Source organism: Cyanistes caeruleus, chromosome 4 (genome assembly GCF_971803275.1).
Source record: "Cyanistes caeruleus chromosome 4, bCyaCae1.hap1.1, whole genome shotgun sequence".
Lineage (NCBI taxonomy): Eukaryota > Metazoa > Chordata > Aves > Passeriformes > Paridae > Cyanistes > Cyanistes caeruleus.
The window spans coordinates 73979124-73999916 of NC_141704.1; the positions used below are offsets into that span (position 1 = coordinate 73979124).

The 20793-nt window shown below is 35.1% G+C and overlaps 1 protein-coding gene across 18 annotated transcripts in view; it reads right to left on the reverse strand.

Annotated features, from left to right (window-relative positions):
- CCDC91 (coiled-coil domain containing 91) overlaps positions 1-20793 on the reverse strand; it is a 149500-nt gene that overhangs the window by 39545 nt on the left and 89162 nt on the right. For 15 of the 18 annotated variants that reach the window (XR_002865055.2, XR_015285763.1, XR_002865057.2 and 12 more), the window contains 3 exons: positions 11214-11306; positions 10968-11036; positions 9067-9243 (listed from right to left, as the gene is read on the reverse strand). Coding sequence is in view for 15 of the 18 variants with exons in the window: in XM_086885337.1 (XP_086741463.1) it covers positions 9067-9243; positions 10968-11036; positions 11214-11306 (339 nt within the window). In the remaining 3 variants the exon portion in view is untranslated. Of the gene's footprint in view, positions 1-3965; positions 4076-9066; positions 9244-10967; positions 11037-11213; positions 11307-16717; positions 18698-20793 lie in introns of those variants that run through there. The other 3 variants (XM_086885342.1, XM_023928130.2, XM_086885341.1) reach the window with 2 other exon arrangements.

Sequence of the window (20793 nt, forward strand, 5' to 3'; positions counted from 1 at the left end):
CCTTCATCTTTTCGCTCTTTCCTCTTTAATGCTTTATCTACCTTTAGATTCTATCCTAATTTAGAATTTGGTTGCAAAGGTAAAAATTGGCCCTTATTTCATCTTTAACTACAAAGGGTAAACCATTATTTGAGCCCCTTAGTGCTGTTTCAATAGAGTCAAGAAAATAGAAAAAAAACAGTTTTCTGTAAGAAGTTAAGGAAATGGCATCTGAGGTGCAATTCTTCTTCTCCTTCCTCTTCCCTTTATTTTTTTTACATATTTGATCAGTGGCTGGGTACAAAATTATATTCACAAAGTTGGCTCCCTTACAGGACTCTTGATACGTGTGCTTTAACATGACACCAGTTAGAAATTAAGAATACCTAATCAAAAATATAATACAGTTATTCAAATACTCAATTTGACACCATGAGAAATCAGTCAATCATGTATTAGAAATGACCACACAATCACAACATATACATCTCTAGGAAGACAGAAAGAAAAAGTAGTGTATTTGATACACCAGAGAACTCCAGACATTATTTAAAAAATAAACCAAGCCATATGTTGCTTTGCAATTTTATAGGAAAACTCTTTTGTTTCCACTCAAGAATCAGGTAGCAGCACTAAACTTGATCTAGGAAATGCAACCACAGACTGCAATGTTAGTTGTTTTTCAGAAAATAGTAACCCTCAAATTATAATGTCTGTGGTTATAAACTACTACAATCTACTTCTGAAGTCAGACATGAGTCTGTATGCAGTGAACGATTCCTTGATTCCTTTTCCAGATTTTGCAAGCAGATTAAAAATAAACTCATCTAATGGCAGGGATCTTTTTCCACCCGGTGCTACTGAGTTGTGTCCTTCCTCACACATTCAAGATTACACAACATTTTCTTTTAATGTGTCTCTACAAACACAGGCCACAAGAATGTTTCTGCAAGATGGTGAAAAACAAGAGAAAGTAAAACTGAAAAAAATGGTTTGCTACCTTTTTGAGAGAAATGTAAGCACACTCTCCCACTGAAAGCTGAACAAGAAAGACAATAGAAATAGGAGAAGAGATCCTTTGAAGAGCAAGTTCTTCTTAGCACCTTGTGTGATACCATATTATCAATAGACTATTTAGGTAGGAATTGGGAAACAGAGGAAAAAACCCCAACAACTTCTTGTGCCAGTCCACAAACACTGAGCATAAAGAACAATGGTACAACAGTCCAAGCCTGTTAGTGAAATACCATTTATTCTTTCAAAGATTAACACTGAACCATCCAATCAAAATCCAATGGAGTCGTAAAAAGTTACTTCTGAAATTACATTAAAAAAATATGCCACTTTGCTAAGTACTTCAGAAACAGAATAAAGGGAATATTTCAAACTCTGACTCCTCCACAGGACTCTACAACCCTAAAAGATGAAAAAAATAACAAGTGGAAAAAGAGAGACTGATAAACATAGTAGTTTGTATTCTCTTAACTGACAATGCCCTCAAAGCTCTTTTTATCATAGACACAAAGAGCTTTGAGGATAAATAAATTAAATTTTGAGGAAATTAAATTAATGTTGCATCACCTTAAAATCTTCCCTAGTTTAAAAAAAACCCAAAAACATAGAAAAGGGCAAGAAATACCAATATGGGTATTGGTATACCAATATAGGTAAAAGCTGATCTTCTGGTAACAAATACTACTAATAGAGTGATTAATGATGAAAAAGAGACAACAGCAAACACTGAAACAGGTAAAAAAACCAGTTTATAGCCTACTTAACAGAGAAAGAATGATGGAGTAAAGGGCTGGAAAGTTGCAACAGTAATTTTGGCAGAATTTTCAAAGGAGAGAAACAAATGCATTAATAAAAATAAAGGAAAAGTGGGAGCTTGTATGAAGATTGCACCTTTGTTTTTACATATATTTCATCTCCTATAGATATGATGCCAAATGCATGCTGAAAACAAAAAATTATAGTTACAATTAGATCTGATTAGTATCATGTATCATTAGTATCATTAGTATCATTAGATTAGTATCATGAAATAAAACCATGATACAGTCCAGAGCAACAAGCAACAGGTTGGTCTTGAGGGTGCAGAAAGTTTTGGGAAGTGGTAAAGGAAAAAAGAAAGACTAAGAAACCTTTGAGTGAGAGTGGTGCATTTATAAAGAGTTTCACAGAGGTTTATCAGGGTTTTCCTTGTATACAGAAATAGCTTGCAAAGGGGCCATAACGGAAAAAGTGAAGTTAGACATCCAAATTTTATATGAACCAAGAGGCAATCTTGCACAGAACAAATTTACTGGACAATGAAAAGACAAGGCAAATGTATAGTCCCCATATATTTCCTCTTTTCCCCTTACACTCTCCACCAAAAAATTCCAAAAGTACCTACTCATTTGATGAGTGAATAAAAATGCAGTGTTTTTTAATAGATTACAGGGCTAAGAAAGGGTCATTAAATAGCTAGTAAATCTGTCTGAAATCTAGAGTGGGAAGTAACTTTTTAGAAAACCTTTTTTCCTTCTTAGTCCTTATAACCTTCTCAAATGCTGAGTAGTTGGGAAAAATATTTAGACAAACAGTAATTTTCAACAAAAATTTAACAGCTAATTTTAGCAGTTGTAGAAAAGAATCAAAAGCCAGTTCTTTAGGAATAAGGGCAACAGCTTCACATTTTCATTTATGTATCTTTTATTCCCTTAGAAATGACTGGGTGTGGAAATTCCTAAGAATTTCAATACCAAATTCCTTCAGGCTTGCTGAACTACCAACAGAAGCACTCCCTCAAGTAGATGAGAGCCAAAAAAGTTTTGATAACATAGAAGGTAATTCACTCTTTAGGATTTAGCACCAGGTGTCCTAGACATTTTTCTTTCACTTTCTAAGCAATGGCATATGCTGATATTCATGGAAACACATTAAACACCATTTTTCAACTATGTAGATGTTTGCCAGTAAAATTGTATTCATGCTAAGACCATAGATTACAAATTTATTGTTCAGCAAAACCACCATCACATAAAGATTCATAAATGCAAACACACTTAATCATCTTTAATTATTAAAGATTTACTCAGCAAAGACCACTGGAAAGTTCTCTTTTTATTATTGTTTTTTTTTAATAAGCATTTTAGTTAATTTTTCTTGCAAAAATATTTTTTCTTTGTATATCTCAGTATATCTCAGTTGTGGCTTGGCTGAATGAGACACCACAGCCTCAGCTTTCCTGAAATACTTTCTCATTGATAAGATAATTTTGCCTTAGTGCTTTTTCTCATGCCCAACAGGAAGCAGAGTTTATGTTAATTATTTTAATAAATGAAAGGTTCTTCTTTTTTTTTTTTTTTTTTTTCTCTTGCAGCCTTCAGAACACTTGAGTCTCTAATGGATCTGCTGTGTGGATTATGGCAGAGATGAACTCATGCTCTCTCTTCCTGGAGAAGTAGGGTAAACTATACTTGATTATATACAGTATTTCAAATTTAAGAATTCAGGAAATGACAAAGCTGTCATTCTTTGCTTCAAATGCCTTAGCATAATTACTTATTTTAAGCGATGAGAGGGACTTAAATTTCCAGGACTCAGCCTGCAGCTGACAGCTTTAATTTTACTTTTAATGAATTTATTTTTAAAAAACAATACTGGTGCATAAATTCCCCTGTTTCTTTTGCTAATTCTCTCCCACACCACCATGAATTTCTTTTCTTTTATGTTGCTGTATATTCGGCTCTGTAAAATTATAACAACTGCCATGCAGAGAGCTCTGTGCATTATAGCTATGGGAGCTATTCTGCATTCCCCACTAATTATGAATTTAATATAGCAGCCTTTATTCAGAATTGTATGGATATAAATAATAGCATCATCCAATATCCCCAAAGAATTTTTGCACTTCAGTCTTCTCAATGAGTAAAAATAAATGTAACGAAGGATAGAGAGAACTGTCCATTGTTTTTTCTGTTTAGGGTTGTACCCCAAGAGATTAATTGCAATTTTGAATTCTGGGTTAAAAAGTTTCTGCCGCAGCCACACAACTTGTCATACTTTCTACTTATCTAGAGGATATCCACTTCTTATTTAAATAGATGCTCTAGGAAGAAAAAAAAAAAAATTCTAGTGGAGGAATTTCACCAGGTATTCTTCTCAGCACTGACAACTACCAGACATTAAACTCCCCTTGAAGGAAAGTACAACTGTAAAAAAAATAACGTCAGACAATGGAGTTTGAAAAAGAAAAAAAACAGAAAAGAAAATACTGGAGACATGCCAAGCTACACTCAGTCTGAATAGATGAGTTCCTAATCCATGATGACTTTTCAATGAGCTGTAAAAGGATCAGGAAGTTCCTATGCAAATGAACATAATCTTTAATCAAAAGACTACTCATTTTTTTCAAGGAGAGCTTGTTCTTCCTGATTTAAAATGCAATCCTGCTTTTTCCCTAAAGTGATAATGCTCTTCTAAATAAAAAAAAAAAATCAACCAAACAAAACCACAAAAAACTCTTACAAAAGCATGAAGCAGCTGAATAACAGAGTTCTAAAATCTGAAGATGCTGCCAGGTCTCAAACAAAATGGAAGTCATCTGGACTTTTACTACTTCACAGCCTCAAGAGAGTGCTCTAAAAAAACATTTTTCCATTTCCTTGGTGATGTAAAATATCTCATTTATACCTTCAGAATGATAAGGCTTCAAAAAATAATACCTTTATTTTAAGTACAGATACCGTGTCTCTAAGGAAGGATCTGAAGTCACTGGAACAGTCAAAGCTTTAATGAAAAGCTTTCTATAAAAAATCCAACAAAACAACATTCATGTTACTGTAATCCTTTAATTTCTTAAAGAAAAAACAAAGAAGGGGGTATGTCAAGGTTGCTCCATCATGTTGAAATATTAACTCAGTATGTCTTAGGTCCTGCTTTCACTGTAAATTTACATTTACTCTGCTGTTTCATATTTGGTAACAAAGTATTTGATATTAAATATTATTTATTTATTAAACTGTCTTTAAGTCTCCTGATTTTTCTCAGGCAATGTTAAATTAGTATAATAAATCTTGTATGGAAATAGTATTTCCTTATCTGCAGATTTGACAACAATTTGACTGAGGACAAACATTTTATTAAAGGACAAAGTTTTGCTAAGTATGAATATCTCCTGATAAGAAGGCATCTGCATATACCTCCCAGATTTGCATCCCCTTTGGGTCTCCGCCTTGGCCACTGCAACAACACCACCAAAAAAGTCTAAAACAATACCTGTATCATCCCTTCAAAGGAAACACTCATGTTTTTTTCTTTTAAACAAATTATTTAGGTGATGACAGGAAATTTCACTGCCTAATTCAGCACAAGTATGATCTTCAAACCTTTACTGTTTTTCTGCTAAAACGGCCTAATCAATGAAATGTAAACAAACCATACTTCAATATTTTTTTCCATTTGCTTTCACCTATATAACCATATAACTTCTAGTGCATGTGTTTAAAAACTGGTGGAAAAAGCCAACATATTTTATTTTAATGAAGAAAATTAATGGATAGCAAATTACTCTTTTAAACCAATGAATCAAAACTCCTACATCATGTTTCTCTGGTCTAGAAGGTAAAGGAGAAGCCAACAAATTCATTCCACTTTGACACGGAAATTTATTTTCCCTGTTTTTAATAATTTAAATGTTTTCCAGATACACAGTGGTGCTACAGTTTTTAAAACATGTCTTTTATCAACTCTTGCACCATGGAGATGAAAATACCTTTTTCTCTGCACGTTTGCATCTCAAAGAAAATAATAAAATTTTCAATGTTTCTGAATTTTTCCATTAAGTATTCCTAGGGTTATTTTATGGGCATTTTGACTGTAAGCCGTTCTGCTGCACCTATTTACAGAAGACTTTGTGATCTTCCCATTTCACAGACTTACCACATTAGTGAAGGAAAACTACTCTTTAATACTATGCTATTTTTTTTTTTTTAGTTCAAGTCAATAAAGAAAATCTCTTTGAAATAATTTACAGCAAAATAAAGTTTTATTCCAGCATTTTTTTACATTTCATTTCCTAAAATGTTAGACTCTATGTTTGCATTTAGGCCATTACAGAGTTGATTTAATATATTGCCTAAATGACAACTGCAAGAGAGTCAAGAGCGCAGCTATAGCTTCCATAAGACAAATCTTACAGAAAACAAAACATAAATAAGAAACAAGTCTGTGTGGAAGGCTTCAAATTTTCGCAGAAAAAAATTAATGCCCACACACAAAGTGCCTTGTAGGCCCAAGTGCTGTTCATTGTTAAACCAAAGTCGTATCTTTATCTATAACTTATATCTGACACCACATATAAGTTATCATTTGGCACATCAGCTCTGAAGGACTTCTTTTGTTGACAGAAAATTATAGTACTTTGTGTATGCTTATAATTGCAACAGCCTAAAGATTTGCAAGTTCTTGGCATAGGAAGAAGGGAAAATTTCTCCAAGAAACCAATTTGTCCATGAAAGTCCATCCTCCCCAGGGAATTTGTACTTATTAATTAGAGAATAAAGAGTGTAACTTCATATATTTCATAGATACATGTGATAGAATTTTGGAAATATCAAGAAAAATCTGCATTTTTCCTGAATTAAAAATAGGTATTTGAAAAATGAACCTGACATGAAGGTGAAATAATCATGTTATAACCAAATATAAGAAATTATACAATTTTACAATAAAAGTCGTCAGAACTGTTTGGTATTAAAAGAAATGCAGTTAACTAATGACACTACTAAAGGACTACATAAAGTGCAAGATATTTACTGCAAAATTAATCACAAGAGCTTCCTCAGTACTGCTCACCATCACAAGTACATCACTAGGTACTTCCACACTAGGAACTACTTGATCTAAAAGAAGCTCGAGTGGAAAAACTTGGCCCTTGGAGAGGCCTGAACTGCCTCCTCAGGGAAATGCTGACACGGCAGTGTATTTTGGATTTCATCACAGAATATCATCACTATTTAACTACTTCTAATGTCATCCTGTCTTGTGACAATTTCAAAGGCAACATCAGCCATGAGAGAGTCTGCAGTACCTTGCAGAGGGAAGGCAAACCTGTCCAAATTCGCTACCCCAGATTAGTCTACATGTCTCCCACATCTGGGACACTGACACCCAGTGCCCCTCAAATTCATCACTACAGAACCCTGACTGAACTCTAGCATCCAGCTATTTTCTTTCACGAAAAATCTTCAGGGACCATCAAACTTTGTTACTGTAGTCCTCCTACTAATCTATGCATGTTCCACAAGCTATAGATTTGCTGTCTTACTCTGTTGCAGTGTGTTTCTTGTTAATGGTATGTCCTGTTATTATCTAAGTTGATGGTTTGGTCCAAATGAGACCCTCTCACCCCATGCTGTCAATCTACCCTGAGTCTCCTATCAGTCTTGTCTTAGGTCCACCACATGCTTGGAATTCCACTTTGGAAATCCCCTAAACTTCGACGCTTGATTAGTCCATGTGACCCAACTTTCCCCCCCTACCTTCCTCATTGGATGATGATTTTGTGAACTCTGCCTTTTACCCTCCCCAGGATATCTCTGATTAGCTGATGCTTTCTACCCTCCCTTTGAACTGCCTCCCTATTTCAGCTGTTGCACGCTCGCATTTTCTGTCTTTTGCCCACAAGATTCCCCAGAGCAATAAATCCTCTATTACCCCATGCAAAAGACCTCCCTCTCATCCTTGTCTCCTCAGAGCACAGATTGACAACCAAAAAGCCATAGAGCAAGTGCACCTCAGGTCCTCCTGCTCCTGGGATGTGACCCACTTCTGTCACAGGCGGAAGTGATAGAGCCAGATTAACTCCAGCTATGTGATGTGATGTTACTCCAGTAATCAAACACTTTACCACTCTCCCTTCCAGGAATACATTCTGTACACTACTGGTACCAGTTCTCATTCTGGACAACCTAAATTATTTTTATTTAACTAAAGCCAAATAAATTGTTCTCAGTTAAAATTCAGCTTTGAACTCAGCTGCTTAGCCTTCTGCTCTGAAGAAGAGTTTGACAGCCTGAAGGCTCACTGAAATTCTTGAAAATTGACACTTTACCATTTGACACTTTACTTTTGAAAGAAGTAAAGAAGATATAAAAAAAATAAATCATTCTATTTACATTAGGAATTTAGGCAATACAGAGTATGATAATGGCATAGCGTCAAAGCATTTTTTTTTGTAGCTTATTAGGTATATGAGGTTAATAATTTTGTTTAACACTGGAAATAGAAACTGTGTCTGTTTCCAAAGAGTACTTTTCTTCTACTTCAGATTCTTAAGTTTTGTTGTTTTTTTTTTCTTATGCAGCACAAAAAATCCAGAGGTATCAAATTCCAACACATCAATGAAATATATGCTCCTTAAATTTCTGAAAGCTGTAACAGTTGAATATGTCATCAAGAAATCAGTGAATTCACAGGCTGTTCCTCCAAGTATTTTCAACATCACAGACCACAAAACTCAACTTTTGGAAGAGTAATTTATTGCTATTATAACATTTTTAATTTTTAATTTGTAGAAATGCTAAAAGCACTGTTGGGAATGTCCCTCTAATTTGTGTTAAGTGACATACAATTCTTATTATAGAAGCACCTCTCCTATGATTAACTCTAGAAACATTTCTGGCTCATTACTGGTTTAACTTTCCAGTTTTTATAACCTCCTCTTTATTTTGTACCTATTCTCTAAGGAATAAATATAACATCTTTAGTCTTCTACAGGTATGGAAGTCATCTAAACTGTTTACAGCATAAATGTCACTCTCTGAGCTGCTTGTTGAAACTCCTTTTGAAGCCAGAGGACAAAACCAGCTATGATTTATATAATTTTAATATATGTACCTGTAAAGGTCACAGGAATTTTGTTCTGTATGCGCCAGAAATACATACTTTCTTCATACATACAGTCAAGGTGAAGATAAACTGCTTGCTGTGCACTGCAAGTATCAACTGACTGACAGATGTCACAGGAAAACCCACAACAACAACATAAGACATTCAAAAGTAACAGAGCATGTGCATGGAGGGGTAAAACATACTAACCTGATTCTGCTTTCTTTGCTCTTCCATGGCTTCTGAAACAGCCTGGGCAATCTTCTCTCTATGACTATCACGTTCTGCTTCCCACAGTTTTCTTTCTTCTGCATGAATCTTTTCCATATTTCTCCTCTCCTCCTTTACTGCTTTCAGAACAGCTTCCTGCACTACTTCATTTTCAGCCTTTAAAACAGATCAGATGAGCAACACACCCAACCTGAATGACTAACTCATATGTATCAACTTCTTCTAATGAAGTCTATGAGCTGATAAGATACAGGATATGAATATTTTCACTTCTGAACTATGAGGTTCAATTTATCTTGTGGTGCTACCAAAAGGTATTACCTCAGGACAATGACTTGTGTAGTTACAGAAAGGAAAAGAAAGTTACAGGTTAGGGTCTTAATTCCCACCTACTAAAAGCTCAGGAATTCATAACTAGTTTGCTTAACAAAAAAAAAACAAACACAAAAAACAAACAAACAAAACAAAACAACAAAACAACACAAAACAATTTAAAAAAGGGCCTCCCTTGATATTCCCATGTAATAGATATTCCTGGTCTTATCTACAAATATCTTAAGTGCAAAATCTGTCTGAACATTTTCTATATAAAATTAGCTAACATACAGTTTAAACAAATGTGTCTTCCCCCGCAAAGCTCCTTAGTCATGCTAGAAGAAGTACTGTTTTATTTTTTCCCACAATCATTATATTCAACCATTATCCGAAATCACTGAGAATTTGAAGCCAACAGCTCCACACATGCGTAGCCACACAAATATATGTATCAGCAAGACAACCACTGCATAATATCTACAAATAAATAATGGCAAACTGAAGTTCAAAATAAGCAAACATGGGCTAACAAAATTTAATCACAAATTCTCTCAGTTTTAATATGCCTATAGGTCATTCCTATGCCCCTTGGAGGTGATATGGAACTGGTCAAATCAAGTCATAAAAAGCAAAAAATACTGTATTCATCAGATACCTACACTTCCAACTAAAGATGTTTCTTTAAATTCACTGGGACTTGATTTTTTTACTTAGATATTGAAAATGTAGTAATTAAATCAGGATTTTTATTATACACACATTTTCCTGTAGATACCAACTATGTAAGAAATGTTTGTGGCACTACAGAATGCTATTCAGTGTGATGCTCAGCCAGTGTTCACATACTACACAAAAAAACATACAGAAAATTATAATATAGCCTGATGAACTGTGCTAGGTGATACCCATCACTACCTTCCCCAGATTATTACATGCAACAGAACTTTTGTACTGGATTCTACATTAGTATTAGTAATTAATTCTAGCTTAACATTTATAAAATTATTGTCCTAATACCAATGCACTTACTAATGAAATAGGCAGGAGAAATCGTATTTAAAAACTGAATAATCACTTTTATCCAAATATCAGCTTATATAAAATAATTCAAAACCCAGTAAACTGTCCCTGTTTGTATAAGATTTTAAGAATAGTTCTCTCCTTACTTAAGATGACCATATTCAATGAAAGTTAATTAGGACATGATGCTAATTGTGTTATTAAGATCATCTGTTGACCCTACAACCCAGCTCTTCAAATCAAGATGCACTGATGTCAAAAGACCACAAAACCAGATATTTAGGTATCAGCAACAACTGAATGACAATATTGTGACTTCTTGTTCTAAACAATTCAGAGGCTATTGTTCAAGAGAATGAAGCTACATCTCTTCATGAGATACAGTAGACATGTCCATTTTCAGTAGAACCAGCTTCTTCTAAACACAGATAAGAATGCAGAGCTTGATAAACATAGTTATGAAATAAAAGTGAGTGTCTGAACTTGGCATTTCAAATGACACACATGGAATCCACATTGCATGTCTGCTAATTAATGAGAAATACCTTTGCAGCAGCTGCCAGAGCCTCCTTGCTTCTCCGTCTTTCTTCATCCAAACATTTGTCCAGCACTTCCTGCAAATGGTATGAAAAATTAAACTGCAACAGACAGTAAAAGAGTGGCTAAAAATAATTTCAAAGAGTCAAAGTACTTAAGAAAGCGTCATCTTCCTGTCAGTAATTGTGACAGGACCATTCCCAATAAACTCCATGATGCTGATCTCTTATTGTTTTGGTAAATAAAGGCAATACCTTGTGCTTTTGCGACTGCTGCATCATAGCTTCTTCTATCTTTTGTGATAACACTTCCTTTTCTGCTTCTAAAATGTCGAGAAGTCGCTGATGCTATTGGGAAAAAAAAAATCATATTTTGATAAACACAGCCAGTGGTAAAACAGACAAAAAAAATTAATCCAAGACACTTAGACTTATCAATTAGTTACAAAATTACTTAAAATGTAGATTCTGTTAATTTACATTCACAGCACTCCTTTTAGTGATTTCATGTCATGGAAAAAATTACAATTATAATAAATATTTAGTTTCCTGAAAAATTAGTATTTTCTTTCAGTCTAAAAAGTATTGGGAAGAAAGGTGAAAAATGAAACAACACGTAAACAATTGATAAAAATGGTCTAAGCAACACCACACTTTATTTCACTTAAACAGTTGCAGAGTTTAAATTAGTCTTACACTACCTCAGTATGTGTATGTAAACAAAGTAAAAGGCAAATGTATTTCTTTCCACCATTTGCGGTATCATGACCCTCAGGAGACAGAAAATGTGAACAAATGAGAATGCTGCTTTCTTGTCAATTTCTTGTCATCCTAAACAATGTTTCAGGGAGAGAATGAACTCTGAATTGACCACGTATTCTATATGCAGATATAGAACTATTCATAATCACAAACAATTTTTTTTTTCTCTGTATCAAGTAAAGAATTTGCAGGATGTGGGTTTTGTCTGTAAGAGCTAAGCTATTTCCCAAAACTAAAAATGATTGCTGGAAATTATTGATGATATATTGATGATATAATGGTCATGATATAATTGCTAGTAAGTCAGTACATTATTTTAAAAGTGATTTAAGAGATGATCTATTATAACCTGAAAATACAGTATCAACACAATAACATTTTATAAGATCACCAAGAAGAATGTGCTACAGTAGAGTTTCATATTAATATAAATGCATATAAAAACCAATTTTTTTACACAGCAAAGCAGGCAAATTCCCCTTTCACCAGCATATCTAAGAAACAGTCATTTCTGTTTCACAAATTTGATTATGTTTTAATTTCAAGTGTCTCTAATGGCAGCTAGAAATACAGTACCAAACTGCAGTACTATGTTCTGAAAAATATTTTTTCATTTGAAGAATAGAAAACTTTTAGACTGTTTTATAAAGTAAAAAGCACCTATCAGCCCTTCCAGGAGAAACATGTAATGAGGCATTTCCTTGTGAATTTACTTAAAATAGGTCTGAACGTGGCAGACATATTCTAATGAAAAACACCTGTGGAAGGAATAGCAAAATTCACATAATGTTTATACATAATGATGTGTAACTCCCTTTTCTTGTGTTTAAGAAGACATTAACTTTATCAAGGAACTTACAGAAATTACATTTTCCCAGTAACTCAAAGGTGAAACAATAAATGGATTTTATTAGTTAAATGCTCTTCATGACTCTTAACTTGACTAACCACACAGGTTACAAATATCTTATTTCGCAATGACACAATATAAAACAAACACATGCAAATAATTTTCACAGACATATGTCACAAATTCAAGCTTCAATTCAAATGTCAAGCAAAATACTGAATCTTTATTTTGCTTGTTGAGAATCAGCACAGGAGATTTTAAGGAGAGCTCCTTAGAGAAAATAATCTCCATCTTGAAAGCATCTGCAATAACATGTAAGTCAGTTTGTTCAGTGATGTGAGACTTTCTAGCTCAAGCCTGGCAGGCAGTGAATTCCAGCTTGACTTTGACCATCATATTTCCATGCTTTATATGAAGACTGTCCATTGCATTTCTGGATTGCCTGTTGTCTTGGTTGTCTTGGTTTGAAAATACAGGTCTGCTATGGTAGACAGGAACCTCCTTTGAAATGGAAAAAATGTAAACACTGCCCCCCCCCCCCCCCCTCCAAAATCATTATAATCTTGAAATCAATGGGCTCTCAGGCAAAGATATGGGACTAAGAATAACAGTTCTTTACTAGAAAAACTAAAATAAAAATGCAGCAGCACAAAAAACCCCAACAAACCACTGACAGAGTCAGACTACAGCCTGACACCCTGTTAGTCAGGGTTTTGGTAGCAGTCCAATTAAATGGTGGCTGCAGTACTCCTGGAGTGACAGATGTGCTTCTGTAAAAGCAAGGATCCTGAAGAATAATGTAATTTTCTTCTGCAGGTCTAGTGGTATAGACAGCTACAGCCTTCCTCTGGGAATCCAATGGAGAAAGGCTGACTGGTGTTTCAAGTCTCCAATTATACCCAGGTAGGAATCCTTGGCTGCTCCCCCTGGGTGGAGCATCTCCCAATGGGATGATGTAATTTTATCAGTCATGCAGTGAAGACTCAGTGGCCCATTAACAGAAGATATCTCCCTGCAGGGAGGATGGGTCATGGAAGAGATAAAGAAAACTGCCCCACCTGGTTTTAACAGATGGTAATAAAATACATACTTCTGGTTACATCTTGCTTTGCAACCCAAGACATCTGTATCCACATTGCAAGTTGCCACAACAGGCTAGCTACCAGATGTATTTCACAACATTCTCTATGGGACCAAAATTTTCAGCTTCTAAATGCCAGAAGTTTTAAAATTTTATTTTCCATGTACAAATAACAAGGCATTCAAGCCAATCCTGGAAGTACAGTAATTTGCATTAATAAAATATAGAACATACACATGGCCAATGCAGAAAATCAATGTCAGTCTGCCCTGACAATGAAACAGGTTGATGACCACAGCACTTCACATAATCTAAACCTCCATGCAGAGATAACTTCTCATTAACCTATCAGGGAACTGCAATCCTGAAAAATACAGATATCACAACCAAAACTTTATCTACAAAAATTACTCTAACTACAAAAAAGTTGCCTAGTAAGAAAACAATTCCAAAAAACCAAAGGCTTCTGTGACTACAGTGTGATTACTTTGACTGAAATAGGCTCTCCTATTTCCTTGGCAGACTAGAAAATCTATATGGTATTGCATTTGGAATTTTATGGAATTCACAGAAATTCAGCAATAACTTCATGAAGAATTGCATCTGTTTAAAAGCATGCTAGTTCATATTTTTCAAGATACCAGAAATAAGTATTTGTAAGGACATTTTTAGAATGCTTTCTAAATGTTCTTAAAAATAAAAACCCTATTTATTTATTAAAATATATTTATTTTACAAATAAAAAACCTAAATTCAAATACAAACCCTATTAGCTTTCAAAATAGAAACTTTCAAAATAACTTCTATCATAATTCAATGCAACTTATTTTACATTAAACAGTATCACTGCTTCTCATGGAAATACACAATTTATAATTTCAATAATGTAAGTCTCTTGTGAATAGCTTGGTATCTCCTTTCCTGTTGTAATATAAATGCTTATTCATGTGGAATAATCCTCCCATAGATTATTACCTTCATATCTGAACTTACAAAAGATCATTTATCATCACAGATGTTGCAACAGCTGTCCATATAACCCAGTAAAGTAAATTCTCTTGTATTAGTCGCAGAGAAATACCTTGGAGAACTGTTTATTTGGCTTCAGAATGTAGTTGGTCAGTCTAGTTTTTCAGAGAGAAAACTTAAGCTATTACAGTACATAAATTATATGTAAAAAAAGTAAATGAGAAAACAGAATAAAATATTATGTGAACTGCTTCTCCCTCAAACAGGCCTTTAGTCAAGAAAACTCATATGACTTAATTAGTATGGCTACAACATGAAAGCTTCCATTCTGCATGTAATTAATTTGCAATTTAATTACTAATCAAGAATGTCTTGGTTTTTTCCATAGGACTATGCCCCACAGCAGTTAGTCCTCATATAGAGGCATGGAATATCCTGGAAATCTGGGCTTATTATGTAAGAGTGATCTTGGTGGTATTATTAATCCATTTTCTAGAAAAGAATGCACCTGAATGCATCTGAATTCCTTATTTCAGAAGCACAGATATTTCAAAGGCGTATTCAGGGATCTTGGTTATACATATCACTTGAGCAGGAATCTGGGAAGTTATGGATAGTAAAGGCTTCTGTCAACAAAGAAATTTTTGCTGTTTCCGTACAATGACAGCATTCAGACTTTGGCAAAAAAAAAAAAGAAAAAAAAAGGCAAAAAGCAAAAAGCAGTAATTCAGAGAAAGTTATTAATTTTTATCGACAGAATTCCAAACTGTTAGTTTAAGTGGGTCTGCATCACAAGTTATTCTAACCCTTTTGGAACTGTTCTTTAGTCGGGGCAGCTAGGTTTGTATCTGAGATTTTAAAACAATCCATACATCCTTTTAAGTAGAAATTATTATAGAGAAACATTTGGTAGACTGAATTTCTAGACATAAAGAATGACTTTGGAGTCTGGTACTAAATGCTCACAGTGAACTTTACATACAATCAATGCTTCCTCAGTTGGTCTTTCAAACAAATTTATTAAAGGGTGTTGAAGGCTAAAAACAAACAGAAGGTGACAGTTTCACTTCAGCACTTACATATTTGAGAGCTTTCAAGTGTCCTTGTATTTTTAGGTAACAGATGATAAGAGGAAGTTTTAGGTTCATTTACTTGGCTTGTAGATTTTTGTTCAGCTATAGTAAAGGCCTCTGAACTGCAGAATTAAAGATCATATCTCTTCAGTTAAATGACTCCAGCTAAGCACCTTTATCTCACAAACCCTCCCTTTTTCACCATGAATTAAAGCCAGACTAAGGGTGGGAGTGGAATGAATCTCATTCCGCATTTGTGGTTTCCACAAGTGAGAATTATCAACATGTTCCTCTCTTTCCCAGAGAGTATTAAAGGAATAATGGAAAAGCTTTGAGATTTCAGGTACCACTCAGAGCTATATACACCCTGAACTCTAACTCCCAAGCAATGGAGAGGCTACTTTCTCCTGGTAATTGTACCTGTCAAGAGCACACTGCCCATGCTTCAAAATGTAAACCTAATAAAAGCTTTCAAGGCAGAGTGATCTGTCTCCTGTAAGTAAGAAAATGAGTTCATCAGATCTAATGGTCGTGTGAAAAGTAACCATGTGTCTTCTAGGTTTTCTGTGAAAGTTAGGATGGTGGCTTACATAGGAAGCCTTAAATTTAGAAAAAAGCAATTAAACTCTGCATGGGCCCATTAAATTTTTAAACAGAAGTTGAGGTAATGGTTTCTTCTATTAATCAACAATCTAAGAAGCAGAAAAGAGGTAAAAACACAATCTAAATATGTTGGAACTTTGAATCCAATTACCCAACTGTTAATAAAAAAACAACTTTATTTAGTTTCTGACATCTACAGAACTGGAAGTTCGGTGCATAAATCAGTGAGGCACAAAGATAAATGTCAGTGAAAGTTACACTTTGAAGCATGTAGTGGTTTAGATTTGCTAATTTCATTTTCCCGACCAATGCACCAAATAAATCTCGTGGTTTTAAAGCAATAACTAAAAAATTACTAGAAAACTTACTTATTTCTTGCTGTGAGATATGGATTAGAACAAGAGCAAAACAGGCATAAAACTTAAAAGGAATAAAGAAAGTTTATTAACAAAACTACAAGAATAAGAACACCAGAATAAACATCCAGAAAACCCTTTTATCCCCTACTACCCACCATTCCCTTGTTCACATGACAACAGAGAAAAAAACTTTGACCTTTGATGGTTAAAACAGTCCCAATTCCTGCTAGAGTCTTTTCATCAATCTTTGTAGAGAAACAGAAGTCTTCTGCTAATTTATGGAGTTTCTCACGAGAAAACTATTTCTGTTATAGTTTTCTATTTCTCTGATGCCAGCTGGCCGGAAATCCTGTCATCAGTTCACTCCTCCCATTTCACATCACTCTGAGGTGTGTACGGGTCATGAGTTTAGGGATATAATTTTTTAAGGATGAGTTATTCAAAGGCAAAAGTTCTCTTCATCTGTCTCTGTGAGCTTCACTGGAAAACAGTTTTCTCATTGCTCTCAAGGCCTCAAATCTTTGGTCCACTCTGTTCCAGCACCTCACTGTATCAAAATTACTCCACCTTTTGCTCAAAATCTACACTTTGAACACTCCATTCCTCCCCATATACTCTGTCATGAATTAAAGGAGTTTTTTCAGAACATTATTGTCCATCTCCATAGCTTTAACAGAAAAATATTTCAGCTTAATTAAAGCATCTCCTTATTCTCTACCTTTTTTGAAGCTTAATTATTCTCTTTACTGTCTCTGATAGTTTATAAAGTCTCTTTACATGTTGATTACTCTCTTTTTCGCTTTTTTCTCTGGAAAAAAGGATTAATCTGCAAGTCTCATCTGGATAATGAAAGGGTTAAAATCTTGCCCAGGCTTTGTAGATGGTTCTGTGATCTCTGCCGGAGCAGCGGCTGGAGCTGTCTGCGATGGAAGATTCTTCATGGCTGCTCTGGAGAGTGTGGTCACTGTCTCAGCCTGCTGCAAGTCAAGAGCTTTTTTCTTTCCTTACTCGACAGTCTCTGGTGAATTCAGTCACAGCAAAAAAAACCTGCAGCCCAGCCAGGGACGGGCCTGGCCTGGCCTGGCCAGAGCCCAGCCCCTGCAGGCCCCATCTCCCGGCCGGGAGCCGTGGCAGGCTCAGCCCAGCCCCCCTGCCCGGGCTGCATGGCCTGGGCAGGGGACGGGAAGACAGCTAAAGCTCAGTTACCTTTCACAGCCAGGAAACAAAGAGACAAAGAAATTCCCAGGCTTAGGTCTTAAGGTGGTGTTCACAGGTTGATCCCACTTTTCAATGGTCAAAACTGCTGTCAATTCTTAGAAATTACTGATAATTGGTCAGGAGAAAAGACTCGATCAGTCACCAGCAGCTTCAACTTCCTTAGCTCTCAAAACTATCTTAAAGGTAAAGTCAGACCCATGACAAAGTACCAGGGAAGTTTTCACCCAGTGTAAGTTTCCAAGGCTGCACATTCACACTTATAGATAAGTCACAGCAGAAAGCTGAATACTATGTAGCAATACTCAGATCTAAAAAACCATTAGCTTAGGAACAACAAATACTACAGCTCTTTAATAAATCACTTTACCTGATGATTTTCATAGCCTAGCACTCTCATTTACAGTTCTTGGAAACGAAGCTGTAATTTACCTCCTTTTATTCCTTAGACAGGGAGTATAGGGTTAAGACTGCAAAATTTTGCGTTGTAAAAATTCTGAAGAACAGATTGTCTCATGACATGATGGCCAGTAAAACATAGGAAAGAGATTAAAAAAAAATATAAAATAGAAGAAAGCCTCAAACTTTTCCAAAAAGTGGTAATCTACAGTGGAGAGAAACACTAGTATTTCTACCCTACCCTCTGGAAAGTAGCATGAGAGGGTCAAGAAGAATTTTGTGAAAATTAGCTTAAAAAAAAAGGCATTCAAAAATAGGTTATAATGTTTTCTTCCCTGCATGAAGTTCTCTAGGCAATGGTTCCAAATGAAAATCGTTTGATGTAGATTCAAATATAAATACAGAGGTCCTGTGGTTTTTCTTGATTCCTGTAAAAAAGAAATAAAATTTTCTTTTTTTCCTGGAATGTGAGTCAGAGAAGACACTGTAAACAGATTTAATCACAATAGCAACTAGTCAGTCTTTTTTATTTTATTTTTATATATTAAATTTATTTCTGAAGTCTCGTGAATTTTTTCTTTCAGGTAAGCATAATTTTTGAATTAGGATTAGAAGGATTACAGAGAAGATACTGCACTAACTTATGGGGTAAATGAAATAATGCATGGGATGAGCTCCTTTACAGATAAAATGATGCATGAAAGCTATCAGTAACTAATTCTAATTTAGTGCAGTTATAATTCTTTGCATATTTCTATTAATCCTAAACTCCAAATTTATAGTAAAAAAATTGTGTGTCTTGCACAAACTGAAATGTGTTTTAGAAAATAGTTTCTTTCTGGCTTGTGTACTGCTTCATTTAAAAGGAAATGTGTACAGGATTTCATCCACAAATAAAAACACATTTCTTTTGCTATAGTAATGGATATCCAGTCTATGCTACTGCAGACTGGTTCCTTTTCAATATTGAGTAAATCGTCATGCATGGATCACCAAATCTGGCAGGGATAAATTCATTTTGTTAGCTGCTATTCATAGCTTATGATAAAGTAGTCAGTTAGATAATTATTAAAAAACAAAACAGCAAAGAACATCACAGAACAACCAAAGTTAATACGACTATCATAACACTAAACAGGAAGAAGAGGCCTTGCATTAACAGGTGTAACACTGCAACAAATTATTGGTGTTTCCCTCTTCAGATCTTTCATCTGGGGGAACAATTGTCACATACTAAAGAAATGATACTTGGAATCTTCTTTTAATGCCATCATTATCAAAAACAGTATATTGAGACATTCATATGTCTAATTCACAGTGGAAAGACCAGTTTTCTTTTTAACAAGTATCTACTGAGTTCTTTAATATACTGAAACTGCATTGTAGTTAATTGTTTAATAGAAAAAAACCACAATAATGTCACCTACAATACTGGGGCTTTTTTGTACCTTCATAATATATGGACATAGAACCATCCTACTCCCTCTAGACTTGGTGAAAATTATGTTTAGGAACATTTAGTAAATGTTTCAGCACTTCATTCACAAGCACGGAAAATAAAACACTTGATGGGGCTTTTTAAGAATGAAACACTTCAAATCTGTTCACCTACTTTAAAAGGACCTTAACTCACTAAGTTCTATGTCTGTTTCTCTCATGAAAGGATCTAACAGTAGGAAGAAATAACACAGGTCATGGGAAACATTATTATCTATGTGAGAGGAAGGTGATGTAACAAAAATACATCATGATTTGTAATGTTATCAAAATATTCCCATTTCTACATCCTATTCAAAATATTATAGTGAGGAAAAAAGCGACCTTATGAAAATACTAATAACGGTTTTCAGCTCCTCTAAACAAGACTGTCTACATTTAACAGCATTTTCTTTTATACTTGTCCTGGGGTGACTTTATGATGCTTGTATCCCCAGTTGCCTTGCCATAAATGACGGGCTAAGAGACCTTCTGCTCCTGTTTCCAAGCCTTTATTAAAGAGGAAAGGGCTTAGAGATGGGGGCTTGGGGTGCACACCACCTCCACTGCTCCCAATGGTTGACGTCCAGGAGGAGGATCACACGGGCCTGTTGTTGTTAGCCGTTGGCAGGACTGGAGTCTCTTTCCTCACAGGGATCGTCCAGAGACTTCTCTTTTGGCTCGATAGTCCAGGGGGAATCTTCCTGCTCGAGGGCTGCTTAGGTCATCGTTTCGCTGGACTGAGACCAGTGTATCCAGCCTCCTCGGGTCCTTGCTGCCTCTATAGTGTGGTTTCTAGGTGTTCTTTGAGAGTGGCTCGTTATCCAGGACTGTCTTTATTCCCAGGTGGTAATATGATTTTAATATACACACGTATATTAATAAGGACGCGCAAGTCCTTATGGGGGAATATGGAAGTTTATTCTGGGGAGCAGCGGCTAAGTTACCCGATGAGCTGGAAGGGAACACGGCGGGTACAAATGGCAAATGAGTAAAAAAACTTCTAACAATGAATCTTTGGAGCTGAAAACATCAAGCACCTTAACCA